Source organism: Suncus etruscus, chromosome 2 (genome assembly GCF_024139225.1).
Source record: "Suncus etruscus isolate mSunEtr1 chromosome 2, mSunEtr1.pri.cur, whole genome shotgun sequence".
In the NCBI taxonomy this organism is placed as follows: Eukaryota; Metazoa; Chordata; class Mammalia; order Eulipotyphla; family Soricidae; genus Suncus; species Suncus etruscus.
In genome coordinates, this window is record NC_064849.1 from 133873652 (window position 1) to 133890035 (window position 16384).

The 16384-nt window shown below is 40.6% G+C and overlaps 1 protein-coding gene across 5 annotated transcripts in view; it reads left to right on the forward strand.

The window, feature by feature from the left end:
• Positions 1-16384, forward strand: part of PDE8B (phosphodiesterase 8B) — a 262958-nt gene that overhangs the window by 174381 nt on the left and 72193 nt on the right. For 3 of the 5 annotated variants that reach the window (XM_049766043.1, XM_049766044.1, XM_049766045.1), the window contains 4 exons: positions 1758-1836; positions 7028-7168; positions 8485-8573; positions 10540-10600. In XM_049766043.1, coding sequence (XP_049622000.1) covers positions 1758-1836; positions 7028-7168; positions 8485-8573; positions 10540-10600 — 370 coding nt within the window. The remainder of the gene's footprint in view (positions 1-1757; positions 1837-7027; positions 7169-8484; positions 8574-10539; positions 10601-16384) is intronic. The other 2 variants (XM_049766046.1, XM_049766047.1) reach the window with 1 other exon arrangement.

A 16384-nucleotide genomic window follows, 5' to 3' on the forward strand; every position in this document is an offset into this window, starting at 1 on the left:
ATACAACCAGCTAACTGAACAGATTTTGTGAAGATTTGATTAACTGGTAGCAAATTTAGTAGAATAGACTGTACTAATCAGGCCCTCGCTTAAGTTGGGTTTCTATTCCCCTCCACTTACCCTCCTTGTGATTATTTCCATTATCCTTCCATGCTAGAACGTCATCTCTGCTTCTCAGAAACATCAGAGCTCCCCTCATGGCCCACCCCCCAGTAGGTACTCTTCTTTCTCTTTGTGGGTTGCCTTGCTCTTGTCGAATACATTTGAGTTTGATGCTTCAGGTCTACCCGAATGAAAAGGTAGATCATGATTCACTTTTCTTTTTGCCAGTGACCTTTGAAAGTCTTAGAGAACAAAGAGAAATAATCTTAGAAATATGAAGTATAGTGTGTTGTCTTCTTACGTTGTCCCAATCCTTTTGCAAAATGCATTAAGCGAACTGTTTGGATTCTTACAACAACCTTTAAAAATAGGGTGTTATCCTCCTTTTCTAGATGAAAGCCTAGAGAACCAGAGAAGTTTTTTTGTTTTTTGTTTTTTGTTTTTAAAAAGTCACCCAACGTCCCACCACCGGCAAAATAGTGAGCCAGATTTCTTGTAATTCTTCCTGGCCTGCTCCTCAGAAACAGCTGAAAAAAAGGCAAATTCAGATTCCTTTCTGAATGGAAGAATTAGTAACATTTTAAGAGCCTAATTTAGAAGAAACATTAGTCCAGTAAATCAAGGTTGTGTGTGTGTGTGTGTGTGTGTGTGTGTGTGTGTGTGTGTGTGTGTGTGTGTGTGTGTGTGTGTTCAGCAGTCGGTACAAATAGCACGGCTGGCTGCGTCACTAGCTTCCTATTTGCTGTGTGGGGTAGTAATTGAATGTATTTGCATTTGCTGTAGATTTCTCACTGAGAAATGAAAGCGACTTCAGATATGCTAGCCAAAGAAGGCCATTAAGGAAAGTGCTCCCCTGGAGAGCTGCCTGAGCACAGTCCATGCTGCAAGCCGATTTCTGCCATAGTTGCCTTTCACAGGGCCAGGGCTTATGGTTGGATACAGAGTATCTTAAAGGCTGGTTTTCTTTTTTTTTTTTTCTTCAAGAATTACAAAAGTAAGAAAAGAGAATAAAAGCTTTTTTTCTGTATCTGTTGCAAAAGGCCAGACGACCTCAGATCAAATTGAGGCCTAATTAGGTTCTCCTAATTGATGGGGACTTGACTTCTCCATGACCACTGTGAATGGAAGCAAGATCAACACTGAGACAGACACCATCTCTTCAGCATCTCAGTTCAGTGTATCAGTGTTCAGGTTTCATCCAGCACATACAGTTTGTTCCATGCTCTGTGCTGATTCTGATGCATCATGAATCTTTTGTCTCTTACACACAATATACACCACAGACGCAGGGGTCCTCAAACTTTTTAAACAGGGGGCCAGTTCACTGTCCCTCAGACCGTTGGAGGGTCTGACTATAGTAAAAACAAAACTTATGAACGAATTCTTATGCACACTGCATAGATCTTATTTTGCAATGAAGAAACAAAACAGATACAAATACAATATGTGGCCCGCGGGCCATAGTTTGAGGACCACTGCCACAGAGTAATGTTATTGCTGCTTCTTTTAGTTTAAAAGCTAGGTTCATTATTTTTCTCAGAATATGAAAATGTGTAGTTTTAATGATTCTGAAGTACTGTTTACTTTGTAAAATTATCGGGTGAAAGGCTAATGGTTTTACAGAAGAACTAATATCCGGGTTTTGCCACTTTCAGGGCCTGCAATTCAGTGTTTACAGCATTAGACCATTGCCACGAAGCCATAGAAATAACAAGCGATGACCACGTGATTCAGGTATGAAGACACTTTCTGTGCTTATAACAACAAATAGAAATTTTCAACTTCCCTTTCTCCTTTCTTCTGAACCTCCTCCTGCAAAGGCCCAAGCCTGCCAGGGCTGCACGGCTGCAAGGTTCACATGGGGCTCATGGAGCCTGGCTGCTGAGTGGGACCTCCTGCCCACCCAGGAACGCCAACATCTAGTCCAGTCCCAGGACTGAGAGAGAAGAGAAAAAGAGAAACCAAATATACTTTTTATTCTTCCTGGAGTCTGAGGTCTACTGTCGCTGCCCAGGGATTTCTGAGAGAGAGAGAGAGGGAGAAATAGATGGAAATTCACTGGCCTGAGGTGACTGTGGGGAGACCCTGCTACAAAACAGAAAGAGAAAGGAGGACCCGGAGAGATAGCACAGCGGTGTTTGCCTTGTAAGCAGCCGATCCAGGACCTAAGGTGGTTGGTTCGAATCCCAGTGTCCCATATGATCCCCGTGCCTGCCAGGAGCTATTTCGGAGCAGACAGCCAGGAGTAACCCCTGAGCACCGCCGGGTGTGGCCCAAAAACCAAAAAAAAAAAAAAAAGAAAGAAAAGAAAGAGAAAGGAATAGATACAAAGTTAGCAGCATCTTTCTGATGATTTATGTCTGGCACTCCCCTCCCCCCAGGACCAGCAGGTGCTGCTCTGGTCACTATCCTGGACCCCCCTTCCAACTGTGCAAGTTTTTCCTTTTATACCTGGCAATGACAAGGGGGCATGTCCAGAATCTGGACTCTCCAGGGGTGTATCCAGGTTCAACTGTCATTACAGTGGGTTTATCCAAAGGGTATGTCCAAGTCCAACTGCCATGCATCAACATTTTCCGTTTCCTTCTTGACTTACTTTTTTAATTTTTGGTTTGGGGACACAAAGATCAGTGCTGGAGTTGCTCCCCTGTGGTACTCAAGGGATCACGTGGTGCTTAAACCCAGACCTCCTTCATACAAAACATGTGCTCTGGTCCTTTGAGTCTTCTAAGCCTTTCTCAACTGCTTTCCTATAATTTTCACATTTCTGCTCATTTTCTTTGGAGAAAGGAATGTCAGGGTATGCAAAGAGAACCAGTAGGCTTAAGTCAATTATTTAATAATTGAGTATTTATAATAATATTTGATAAGTTATTTAATTTTGTGATCAAGAATATTTACTAAATATACCAATTTCCCAAATAATTGTGTTATTCAACAAAAACTTAAAAATGAATATCAAGTGATCATAGAAGTAATACAGGGATTAAGGTACATGTCTTGTATGTCTCTGATCCCTATTTAATTTCTAGCACCACGTGATTCCCTGATACCATGAGTGCAGCCTTGGGATTGAATCACTGTGGGACAGCCCAGCACCAGAGAGCCTGAGCTTCACATGGAACCTCTGGCTGAGTTCAAAGCTGGGCCTCCAGTGCTCTCCTGAGTACTCTTGAACACCCTCCCAAAAGAACAAACTTGAGATTAGAACCTGGATTTTCTTTGCTGAGATAGGGCCAAGTTGTTGTTGCCAGTGAAGACAATATGTAAACCGAAATATATCAAAACCATTGGAACAAGGATTTCTAAATATTCTTTGGGGGAAAGACTACTTTCTTTCTTTTTAATTAATATCTTTATTTAAACACCTTGATTACAAATATGATTATAGTTGGGTTTCAGTTATGTAAAGAACATCCCCTTCACCAATGCAACATTCCCATCAACAATGTCCCAAATCTCCCTCCTCCCCACCCCACACCTGCCTGTGCTCAAGACAGGCTTTCGACTTCCCTCATTCATTCACATTGTTATGATAGTTGTCAGTGTAGTTATTTCTCTAACTGCACTCACCGCTCTTTGTGGTGAGCTTCATGTCGTGAGCTGGACCTTCCAGCCCTCCTCTCTTTTGTCTCTGAGAGTTATTGTAAAAATATCTTTTATTTTTCTTAAAACCCACAGATGAGTGAGACTATTCTACATCTATCTCTCTTCCTCTGACTTATTTCACTCAGCATAAAAGATTTTATGTACATCCATGTATAGGAAAATTTCATGACTTCATCTCTCCTGACGGCTGCATAATATGCCATTGTGTATATGTACCACAGTTTCTTTAGCCATTCATCTGTTGAAGGGCATCTTGGTTGTTTCCAGAGTCTGACTATTATTGTAAATAGTGCTGCAATGAATATAGGTGTGAGAAAGGGATTTTTTTGTATTGTATATTTGTGTTCCTAGGGTATAGCCCTAGGAGTAGTATAACTGGAACATATGGGAGCTCAATTTCCAGTTTTTGTAGGAATCTCCATATCACTTTTCAGAAAGGTTGAATTAGATGGCATTCCCACCAGCAGTGAAAAAGAGTTCCTTTCTCTCCACATCCCCGCCAGCACTGCTTGTTCTCATTCTTTGTGATGTCTGCCAATCTCTGTGGCATGAGATGGTACCTCACAGTTATTTTGATTTACATCTCCCTGATGATTAGTGATGTGGAGCATTTTTTCATGTGCCTTTTGGCCATTTGTATTTCTTCTTTATCTAATTGTCTGTTCATTTCTTCTCCCCATTTTTTGATGGGATTAGATATTATTTTTCTTGTAAAGTTCTGTCAGTGCCTTGTATATTTTGGATATTAGCCCCTTATATGATGAGTATTGGGTGAATATTTTCAGTGGGTGGCTCTTGTATCCTGGGCACTATTTCCTTTGAGGTGCAAAAGCTTCACAGCTTAATATATCCATCTATTTATCTCTGCTTTCACTTGTTTATAGAGTGCTGTTTACTCTTTAAAGATGCCTTTAGTTTCAATGTCATGGAGTGTTTTACCTGTGTGTTGTTCTATATTCCTTATTGTTTCAGATCTGATATCAAGGTCTTTAATCCATTTGAATTTTATCTTAGTGCATGGTGTTAGCTGGGGGGTCTGAGTTCACTTTTTTGTAAGTGGCTAACCAGTTGTACCAACACCACTTGTTGAAGAGACTTTCCTTACTTCATTTAGGATTTCTTGCTTCTTTATCAAAAATTAGGTGATTTGGGGCCCGGAGAGATAGCACAGTGGCGTTTGCCTTGCAAACAGCTGATCCAGGACCAAAGGTGATTGGTTCGAATCCCAGTGTCCCACATGGTCATCCGTGCCTGTCAGGAGCTATTTCTGAGCAGACAGCCAGGAGTAACCCCTGAGCACCGCCGGGTGTGACCCCCAAACAAAAAACAACAACAACAAAAATTAGGTGATTTGTATGTCTGGGGAACATTATCTGAGTATTCAAGCCTATTCCACTGATCTAAAGGTCTGCCTTTATTCCAATATCATTCTGTTTTGATAACTAGTGCTTTATAATACAGTTTAAAATTGGGGAAAATAATACCTCCCATATTCCTTTTCCCAGAGATTGCTTTAGCTATTGGAGGGTGTTTATTGTTCCAAATGAATTTCATAAGTGTTTGATCTACTTCTTTGAAGAATGTCATGGGTCTCTTTAGAGCAGGGGTCTCAAACTCACGGCACTGCCCTAGAGGAATCTTTTTTTGTTTTGTTTTGTTTTGTTTTGTTTTAGTTGTTTGGGTCACACACCCCCAATGTTCAAGGCTTATACTGACGTTGCACTCAAGGATCACCCGACTTTGCCTCCTGCAGACCCCAGGTAAATTGAGTTTGAGACCCCTGCTTTAGAGGGATCACATTAAATCTGTACAGTGCTTTGGGGAGTATTGCCATTTTAATGATGTTAATCCTGCCAATCTATGAGCAGGGTATGTGTTTCCATTTCTGCATGTCCTCTCATTCTTGGAGCAGGGTTTTATAATTTTTTTTGTATAGGTCTTTGTATGGAGTCAAGTTAACTCCAAGATATTTGAGTTTGTGTGGCACTAAAGTGAATGGGGTTGTTTTCTTAATGTCCATTTCTTTCCTATAATTTTTGGTGTATAAAAAGACCATTGATTTTTGTCTTAATTTTGTAGCCTGCCACATTGCTATATGAATCTATTGTTTCTAGAAGCTTTTTGGTAGAGTCTTTAGGATTTTCTAAGTAGAGTATCATGTCATCTGCAAACAGTGAGAGCTTGACTTCTTCCTTTTCTACCTGGATGCCCTTGATATCTTTTTCTCGCTACTATGTTGAATAGGAGTGGTGAAAGAGGACAGCCTTGTCTTGTCAGAGTAAAGGCTCTGAGTTTTTCTTCATTGAGGATAATATTTGCTATTGGCTTGTGGTACATGGCCTTAATTATATTGAGAACAATTCCTTTCATTCCCATCTTGCTGAGAGTTTTGATCAAGAATGGGTGTTGGACCTTATCAAATGCTTTCTCTGCATCTATTGATATGATCATGTGATTTTATTTTTCTTGTTGTTGATTTTGTGTATTATGTTGATAAATTTACAGATGTTAAACCATCCTTGCATTCCTGGGATGAAACCTACTTGATTGTAGTGAATAATCAAGACTACTTTCTTAAGCTTTCCTTTGTTGCCTGCAGTCAGTATTCTAATTTTAAAGGACTCATGTAATAAATTTCCCTTTCTTCCAAAGGAAATGTCTATTGAAATGTAAGGTCCTCTTAACACTCTTGTTAGAAAATGAGAGACTTACACTTAAATCACTGCCAGTTATTGACCAGACTATTGGGTCTGACTCATGAGTCACTGAGAACCCAGAGTGTTCCTGCTCTATATCAGGTGCAAAGACCACATATATGCTGCCTGAATAGTCATTCCATCCCTGAAACCCATTTCCTTGGTATTTCTTTTCCTGCCCTTGTTTTGTATAGGGGCAACAGCAGTTGCAATAGCAGAAAGGGGCTTTCTGCTTCCCCTCCCCTTTCTCAGTGCAATAGGTCTTACCGATCTACGGATCTAATATATTTGGAAAGTTTCCTTTGAAGCAGGACCTGAGCCTTGTGATCCACAGATAGTATCTAGTTAGCATTTAGAGAGTTTGTGCCTCTGGGGAAGAATGGCATGATATTATAGGACTGTATTTAAATAATCTCTCAGCTTCTTTGTAAGCAGAAATAAAAGGGGGTGAGGAAGGGGTATCAATAGCAGTGACCCCTTTAGGAGAACAAAGAGCTGGGTATACTTCAACACCTATGTCAGGGACAGTTTGCCAGGGAACTTTCCTATGTGCTATTCTAGCTCCTCTTCCTCTGTGTCTATCAAGTGCTCACTGACTTGTCACTGCTTCCCCTCCACAGTATGTCAACCCGGCCTTTGAGAGAATGATGGGCTATCACAAAGGTGAGCTCCTGGGGAAAGAACTGGCTGAGTTGCCCAAGAGCGATAAGAATCGGGCAGACCTCCTAGACACCATCAACACTTGCATCAAGAAAGGCAAGGTGGGTGCAGCCACCTTTTCTCATGTTCTGCCCAGTGCCTTTGTTTTTCTGTGCATTCCTATGTCCCACCCTCACATTGGCTTTCTAACTAGTGCTATGATTACCTGAACCTGTTGTTCTCAGTGTGATCCCTTTGGGATTACAAGAGAATCTGTAGCTTTGTGCCCTGATGTAGAATCCAGTGATTTGGTATAAGAAGGTTGCCTTGCATGAAGATAGCACACCTATTTCTGGAATAGCCTCTATCTCAGAACAGCATTTCTCCCTGAAAAGTTCTCATGTGTTTTCTAGTTTATCCAGCTTTTAGGAATTAGGAGCACATAGGGAAGCCCCATCCTGTCATTTCTTGCTCCCTCAGACAATAGTGCTCTTCAGCTTATTACTTCCTCTGCACTAATGGGTCAGGGGCTATGGGTGAGTCCCCAGCCTCCTCTTCAGAGGAGCCCTGATTTCCTCACTGGAAATGCCTGGTCCCCTTTTCCCAAAATCCTGAAATCCCACAGGGATATTTTTCATTTTTCTTTCTTTCATGTGCAGGTGTTTGACCAGCACTGGCCATCTTCTAATGAGACCAGGCAATCAAGTACATGGGGATGATAAGTGATGACCAAAATTCAAAAAGGAAGATAGTGAGACAGAAAAGAGAATAGAACAATGTCAAGGATCCCCATCACCACCAAATTGCCCAAAAAAATGACCTCCTTGTTTGGTGAGCCTGGATGTGCACCCTTAAGTATTCTGCAGTGAGAGAGGGAACCTTAGCTTCGTCCATGCTCCTTGTCTTTGCTTCATCTCTAGAAAGTGCCGGGAGCCGCTCCATAGAAATCTTAGCTAGTGGCTCACTGCGTTTGAGAAATATGGAAGCTTCCAGGTGAACCAGATATAGAAATGTATGCCATATCCTCCACCCTTACTATGTGCAGATCACTTAGACTCTCTGAGCCTCAGTTTACCCATCTGTCATCTAAGGGTGAGATTACCAAATAGATGGGTTGTTAAAGGAAAATTCCGAGAACCCCCTGGGAAGAATCCTTGCCACCAGACCACCCCACCCCAATCCATTTTGGGGGCTGTGAACAGGAATACTGCCCTCTATCAACTGGTGTCTAGGCACCATGAGGCACTGCCTGACCATGCATGTGTGGGTTTGGTTGTCTTGACTCAGTGAGACCAAGAGACTAACACGGCTAAGGCAGTAAGACTGTGGTGATTTGAGGTCTGTACAGAAGCTACGTTGGGACTCTTTTGGTCAACCCTTTGGAGGGCAGCCGTGGGCCATGTCATGAGGATTTTAAGAGCTCTCTTTGTTCACGTAGGAGTGGCAGGGGGTTTACTATGCCAGACGGAAATCCGGGGACAGCATCCAGCAGCACGTGAAGATCACCCCAGTGATTGGCCAAGGAGGGTGAGAGCACACTCTTGAACTCTGTGAGCTGAAGTGCCCAGGTGGGCTTTGTGTGTAAAGATGGAAATGCCCGAGTGAGTAGGGAACTGCCAGCACACCAGGGCTGAGCTGCACAGAGGCCTCTCTGAGGGCACCTCTTTGCAGCCCTCAGAACCTATAGGCTTGGTTTTCTGCCACTTTTCTCCTTCCAAATGTTCCAGAGTATCATCCTGACTATGGTGTGCGATGTCATTATCGCCACAGACCTCTAAAGGGCTCCATTCCTGGACCTCTCCCCTTTTCACAAAAGTTCTAAATGATAGGACTTGCAGGCCTGAGCTGTCTCTTGGCTTCACTTCTGGAGTCAGAAGAAAAGGGCTGGGCTATCCATGCCTCTGTCTTAAAGAGGTGAGTGTACCTTCCATGACCCTGAGAATGATCAGAACTCCTGAATCTCTTGCCAGTTGTTGTGTGATTCAAAGGTAGAGACACTCAGAAAGTCAAGAAAGTAGCTCTAAGTCATTTCTGCTCCAGCCTTACTTGTCTGAAACTGCTGCCCACCCTCTCTCATTTCTTACTTTTGCCTATTTGCAACTTGTGCTGTGGCTTTGTTTCTCTTAGGATGGTAGGACACTGACAGACCTCTGACCCGGGGCTTTTTAGTGCCACCAAGGCCCTCCTAAGTGACTGAGGTTATCATGGACACATCCACCTGTGGACCATGTCAAGAGGCCCTGGTGGCTGCCCATGTCACCATCATCCTTAGACCATCTTCTCATAAATATAAGATGAATTTCCTTTGTGTGACCAGAATTATTAGATTACCCAGGCAGAGGAAACACACCCTTGCTCAGAAATTTCTGTCAGAATAAATTTCCCTGAACTTTCAGGTGTTTCAGATAAGACTAGACACCATCTCCAGTATTATCACCCTGTCTACCACTGCACTGTTGCAAGAAACCTAGCAAAGGGAAATTTCCTGTTGGAGTAGTTGTCTTGCTTTCTTTTTTTTTTTTTTTTTGGTTTTTGGGTCACACCCAGCAATGCTCAGGGGTTATTTCTGGCTCTATGCTCAGAAATCACCCCCTGCAGGCTCGGGGGACCATATGGGATGCCGGGATTTGAACCAGCGACCTTCCGCATGTAAGGCAACCACCTTACCGCTGTGCTATCTCTCTGGCCCTGTCTTGCTTTCTTCTTCCAGTTCAGTGAGGTTCATTTAAAAAACAGCATTTCACCCTCCTGGGGTAAGGAGGAGGTAAAAGAGAAAGAATAGATGTTAGAAAAGAAGATGGGTAAAGTTTGAGACTCATTGATTCCTTCCTATAAAATCCAAAACAGTCCACTAGAATTCCTGGCTTCCCTCTCAGTAGAAACCTACTTTGGGATAATTTCTATGCAGGACTATGTATATACTCTTTGCCTGGTTTTTCTTGTGGCAAAGGGAAAACTTCAGGAGGAGTTTCAGGACCCTGCCCATGCATAACCTCGAAGTCTGAGGATTTCTTTTGGCCTAAACTGCCACCATAAAGATGAGCATGATGTGAAATAATATAGAATATTAAATAAAAAAAAAAAAAACAGAAGCCTTGAAATTTGGTCAATTTCCAAATGAATCTTTTTCCTGTTATGTGAGGTGTAAAATTATAAATATCAGTAAATTAAAACAAATTTTATCTAGAGTGACATTTGTCCTAACACAGAAGATAGCTAGGAGCCAAGCTTTGGGGATGGGGAGTCTACCAAATGAAGCTCCATTAGGAAAATGTTTCTGTACCAGCTCTGGCTGCAAGGAAAGCTCAGCTCCTGCAGGCTGTGTGTGGGCTGTGCATGAAGAGTGCACTTTCTGTCGATCAGGCTCTGAATTTTAAAGCAGCCCAGGGTGGGCCCTGGACTTTTGCTCTAAGGAGACACTGTTGTTTTCATTTGCTAATTTGTTGAATCATCAATATCTGACTCACTAATAACTTATTATTTATGTTATTAGGAAAATTAGGCATTTTGTCTCCCTCAAGAAACTCTGTTGTACCACTGACAGTAATAAGCAGGTACAGTATTCGGTTTGCTTCGTCAGCTTTGTCAGCTTGACCATGCGTTACATTCTCGCCTCTGTTCTCTGCTTGTCTTTCTCATTTTTATCATCTCTTACTGTGGTTCCCAATTAAGAAGGTTTGTGGCAAAATTAGCTTGTTTTGACAAAAACTTTTTAAAATTCTCCACAAGTCTATGCTTCTTTGTTAGCAATGCATACAAGTTTGGATTTAGCTGATAGCTGAGCTTTTCTAGACAGATTCTATACTTTAAGCGAGCATAAAATTCTTCCAATAAAAATGTTTTTTCTCTTAATTTCTTCTAGAAATTAAAAGTAGATATGCTTTTAAGCATCTCACTTCTAAAAAGTAATATCAAAAACAGAATCATTCTAAATGAAAAATAATTTTTTAAAAAATCTTAACATTATGTGAAATAAGACATTGGTTTTTGTTTCCTGAAGTAACAGTTTTAATTAAAATAGTATTTAATGAGCTCTTTAAAAGTAGTTTCATCAATGGTAGAACCTTGGTATTTTTTGTTTGTTTATTTTATTTCTACCTTTTTGTCTAGTGGTATGTGTTTTTACTTCCCACTTGAAAGTTGTTTTGTTTTTTGATTTTTGTTTTTTTGAAAGTACTTAGCAAACCTAATTACTACAGTTTTTAAAAAACTTACAGAATAAGGCCTTTGACTTAGATACAGAATTTGTAAGAAGATAAGTACTTTTAATCTGTTGCCGGAGTCCCAAAGCACAGGGACAGATGCAAAGCCTGGCCATGGGAAAGAAAATGAGGGAAGGAAGTAGCAATCAGGGTAAAAGGCATCTACTGTAAAAAGGTGACTGAAGGGAAAGTGAGTTTGTGCTGGACTTTTACTGTGTTTCAGTTAATCAAAAGGTACACTTGTCTATATGCTGTACTTTGGGGACAGAGGAAGTGGCTGGTGGTATTATTTTAGGGCTACTTCCAATTCTTTGCTCAGTGGGTCACTTCCATTATGCTCAGGAGACCCTACCAGGGAGTAAACCAGAATTGGCCACATGCAAGGCAAATGCCTTAACCCCTATATTACCTTTCTGGTCCCAATGTACTTTTTTTTTTATTTAAACACCTTGATTACATACATGATTGTGTTTGGGTTTCAGTCATAAAAGGAACACCACCCATCACCAGTGCAACATTCCCATCACCCATGTCCCAAATCTCTCTCCTCCCCACCCGACCCTTGCCTGTACTCTAAACAGGCTCTGCATTTCCCTCATACATTCTCAATATTAGGACAGTTCAAAATGTAGTTATTTCTCTAACTAAACTCATCACTCTTTGTGGTGAGCTTCCTGAGGTGAGCTGAAACTTCCAGCTCTTTTCTCTTTTGTGTCTGAAATTTATTATTGCAAGAATGTCTTTCATTTTTCTTAAAACCCATAGATGAGTGAGACCATTCTGCGTTTTTCTCTCTCTCTCTGACTTATTTCACTCAGCATAATAGATTCTGTGTACATCCATGTATAAGAAAATTTCATGACTTCATCTCTCCTGACAGCTGCATAATATTCCATTGTGTATATGTACCACAGTTTCTTTAGCCATTCGTCTGTTGAAGGGCATCTTGGTTGTTTCCAGAGTCTTGCTATGGTAAATAGTGCTGCAATGAATATAGGTGTAAGGAAGGGATTTTTGTATTGTATTTTTGTGTTCTTAGGGTATATTCCTAGGAGTGGTATAGCTGGATCGTATGGGAGCTCGATTTCCAGTTTAATAATTCAGTATTAGCATTTATTGAAAATTTGTCATTACCATAGGGCTAGTAACATTTATCATCAGTTACAATTTTTTCTCTTGTGATAGGAACTTTTAATAGTCATTCTCTTAGCAACATCTTCCAATTTAAATATTAATCAGGTCAGACCCTGTTTAGCTTCTATAATCAACTGAGGTAGGGAACTTTCAGGGTGGTTTGATTATAGACACTTAGCAACTTTCCAAAGTACAGTACAGTGAACATGCTATATGCTACATCCTGAATGTCTACTTGATATTTGGTGGCTTGTGTCTTTTGATCCATTTCAGTTGTTCATGTATCTCTTCTCTCACCCACCTACACATACACACACATGTCTGTTCTCTATGTGTATAAGTTCTACTCTTTTTTAAAGTTAGATTCTACATATAACCAAGATTATATGGTATTTATCTTTCTCTAACTTGCTTCACTCAGCACAACATCTTCAATTTTCACTTTGTTGTAAATAGCCAGCATTTTTTTTCTTTCTTTGGACTAACGACATGCTAAGTTATAAAGATAAGTCAAAGTATATATTAATATATATATATAATATCACTTTTTATTTAGCCATTCTTTACTCTTGATGATCACATACTATTCTCATAGCTTACCTATTATTAAAACACTGTAGAGATATATGATATTCATCTATATTTGAATTTTTTTATATATAGACCCTAAGTAGAAAATGGGATTGCTATATCAATGGTAGTTGTTTTTAACATTTTTAGGATTTCTATACTGTTTCCACAATGGTCACACAAATTTCCTATATCTACTGACAGTACATCAGGCTTTCCTTTCCTGCACAGCTTCACCACCTTTGGCTACTTCTCCTTTAGAGATTAGCCACTCTAAGAAGCATGGCATGTTATCTCATGGTGGTGTTGGTTTGTGTCTCCATGGATTTATTTCCAGAATTTTTTATGTACCTGTTGGCATTTGTATGTATTCTTTAGAAACAAGTTTATTCAGATTCTCTGCCCATTTTAAGTTTTTCCCCTTTTTAATAATTTCCATTTGTTTACAGTGTCATATGACTTAATACTTATAGCTCTATAAATTTAGAATTCACCACATCAGGACAGGATAGATGATTGAGGGATAAGGTGTTTGCCTTGCATGCAGTCAACTGCAGTTTCATCTCTGGCACCATATATGGTTTCTTGAGCACTATCAGCAGTGACCCCTCAATAGAGTCAAGAGTAACTCTTTAACATTTGGATATGGTCAAAAATAAAACAAAGGAGAAAGAATTCATCACACTGTCCAGCAAAGTTACAATACCATCCCATCACCATTATCAGACTTCTCTACCCTTTCCCCCACTCTCCTTTTCCTTCTGTAACTACAATAATTTTTACTGGAAGAGTAGTTTTATTCATGTTTGCTGGTTTATTTGTTCTGGATGTTTTTCATATGGCAGAAACCATTTGGTAAGTGCTTTTAATTCCTTGAGTTATTTGACTGAGCTTACTCACCTTAAGCACCATCCATTTTGTCCAAATGATATAATTTTTCAATCTTTTTGGTGTAAGAGTAGTATTCCATTGAGGTATATAGAATACAGCTGCTTTAATTTGTTGTCTGCCAACAAGCATTTGGATTGGTTCCATGTTTGGCTATTTGACTGATGCTTCTGTGGATATGGGAGTGTGAGTATCTTTTAGAATCCGTGTTTTCATATCCTTTGGATAAATGCTTCAGAGCCACCTGAGTGAGGCGATCATTTGTGTGGTTTGAATTACATACCTTTAATAATAAGTGATGCTGAACATGTTTTATGTGACTGTAATTCATCTGTTTGTCTTCTTTGGAGAATGTCTATTCAGATATTTGCTTATCATTTGATTGGGTTGCTTTCTTTTGGCAAGAGCCACATCTGGTGGTACTTGATATTTACTCCTGACTGTTCTCAGGGATAACTCCTAGTGGAAATGAGGGAGACCTTATGCAGTTCCATTATCTGCTTTTCTGATGTGAAATTGTGTGATTTCTTTATATATTTTGTATATCAACCCCTTGCCATTGTATGATATATAAACTCTTCCAATTGCTAGATTCCTATTGCTAGTCTTTCCCAACACTGCTCACTGAAGAAATTGCCTGTTCAATTGTTTACTCTTGACTCATTGTCATAAATTTAGTGACTATATAAGTGTAGATTCATTTATGAGCCTCCTTTCTATTTATTGATCTATATGTATGTTTTATTTCAACATTGTTGTATTTAGTTTTCTGTAGTTTTGAAATATAGTTTCAAATTGAGATGCCTGGTGCTTCCCACCTTGATTTTTCTTAGGATTTCTTTGGCTGCTTTAAGCAGAGGCACAGCTATCATCTATCTGCCTTTTTGGGTCAGATTTACTTGGTTCAACATGAAATACATCCCTAGCACTGAGAATTTCATCAGGAATCGAAATCTTCACTTTCCACAAAAATGACACACCACGAGAGAAGTCCTTTGAGACCTCTGGGAAAAGAAGGGAATTGATTTTTGTAGGAAATAATTGTCGCCTCACAGCAATGTTTATACAATCCTGAAAAAATGTGGTTTGCATGAGAATTAACATGATGAGAGAGAGAGAGAGAGAGAGGCGCAAGAAATCAGGGGGCTCTCAAGAGATCCACTGAACCATGTAGGTGCCAAGCAATGTGTATGGACTGAGTCCCTTGTGGAATGCAGGCCACCAGGCACATACATGTTAGTGCCAGGATTGAGCACAGTCCCATATCCAGCACTGCCTTCCCACCAAATTAGTTTTACCCATGCTCCCTGTCATTCTTCCATGTTGAACAGAACCCCTTATCCCCACACTAGTCTTCTTGTAGCCTCATATACCCCAGTGCTGAGCAAGATGTTTATGAAAAGAAACATCAAGCCCCACTTCCTCCTTGAATCCCTTGCTCTACGATGTGTCATCCCCACTGTTCTCAGGGCCACTCATGTGCCTCACTGCCACCTCTCTGCCAGCAGGGTCTCTGGGCTCTGTCTGCACTATATGTCTCACTGCCTGATGCACAGTAGGCCCTCACACTGTTGCTTGCTTGCATGTAGTCAAATAGTCTGGTCTCTGACCTCTTGTTACCGGCTGTAGACTCTGCCTGTCTCACGGGGAAAGCTGACAGACCTTACACATGAGACTCGTAGGTGTAGAATCATGGGACCCTTCATCTTTCCTGAGGTTGTCAGCAGAAATGTTTTTTTTTTTTCTGTGACTTAGCTGCTCTGAGAAGAGTGGATATGCAGGGCTGGATACTCTAAGCCACTGAACTGATGTCATCTAATGGCATGGCACATATCCAGAGAGACACTGGGTTTTATAGCCACAGATCTCCTCTCATTATCTCTCTTTCTTTCTTTCTTTCTTTCTTTCTTTCTTTCTTTCTTTCTTTCTTTCTTTCTTTCTTTCTTTCTTTCTTTCTTTCTTTCTTTCTTTCTTTCTTTCTTTCTTTCTTTCTTTCTTCTTTCTTTCTTTCTTTCTTTCTTTCTTTCTTTCTTTCTTTCTTTCTTTCTTTCTTTCTTTCTTTCTTTCTTTCTTTCTTTCTTTCTTTCTTTCTTTCTTTCTCCCTCTCTCGCTCTTTCCTTTCTTTCTTTTTTCCCTTTCTACACTCACACATGTGTGTGTACATACACAGTTCTGCTCCTGAAAGGAAGCTGGAGTCAATGGTGATGGGGTGATGGGTCTGTATCGAGGGATCCCAGGAGGCTGGGAGCAGCCTGTGGGGTGTTGTGCTGACGTCAAAGCCTGCCCGTGGGTTTGCATTTTAACAAGGAAGTAGGCCAGGAGCCAAGCTGCTGTCTATTGGCCCTGCTTGTCAGCATCAAAGATCTCTTTGCCTGTGTGAAACTGGTAGCACTTTGCCAAGAGGCTGGAAATGCTCAGTAAGGTTTGTCTACTATAAACATGGTCTCTGCTCCACCCCACCATCATGTTTCCCTAAATTTAGATTAAATACCCATTCTGCCAGAGACTCGAAGTCTGGGCCCTAGAACCTATGAAGGGGACAGA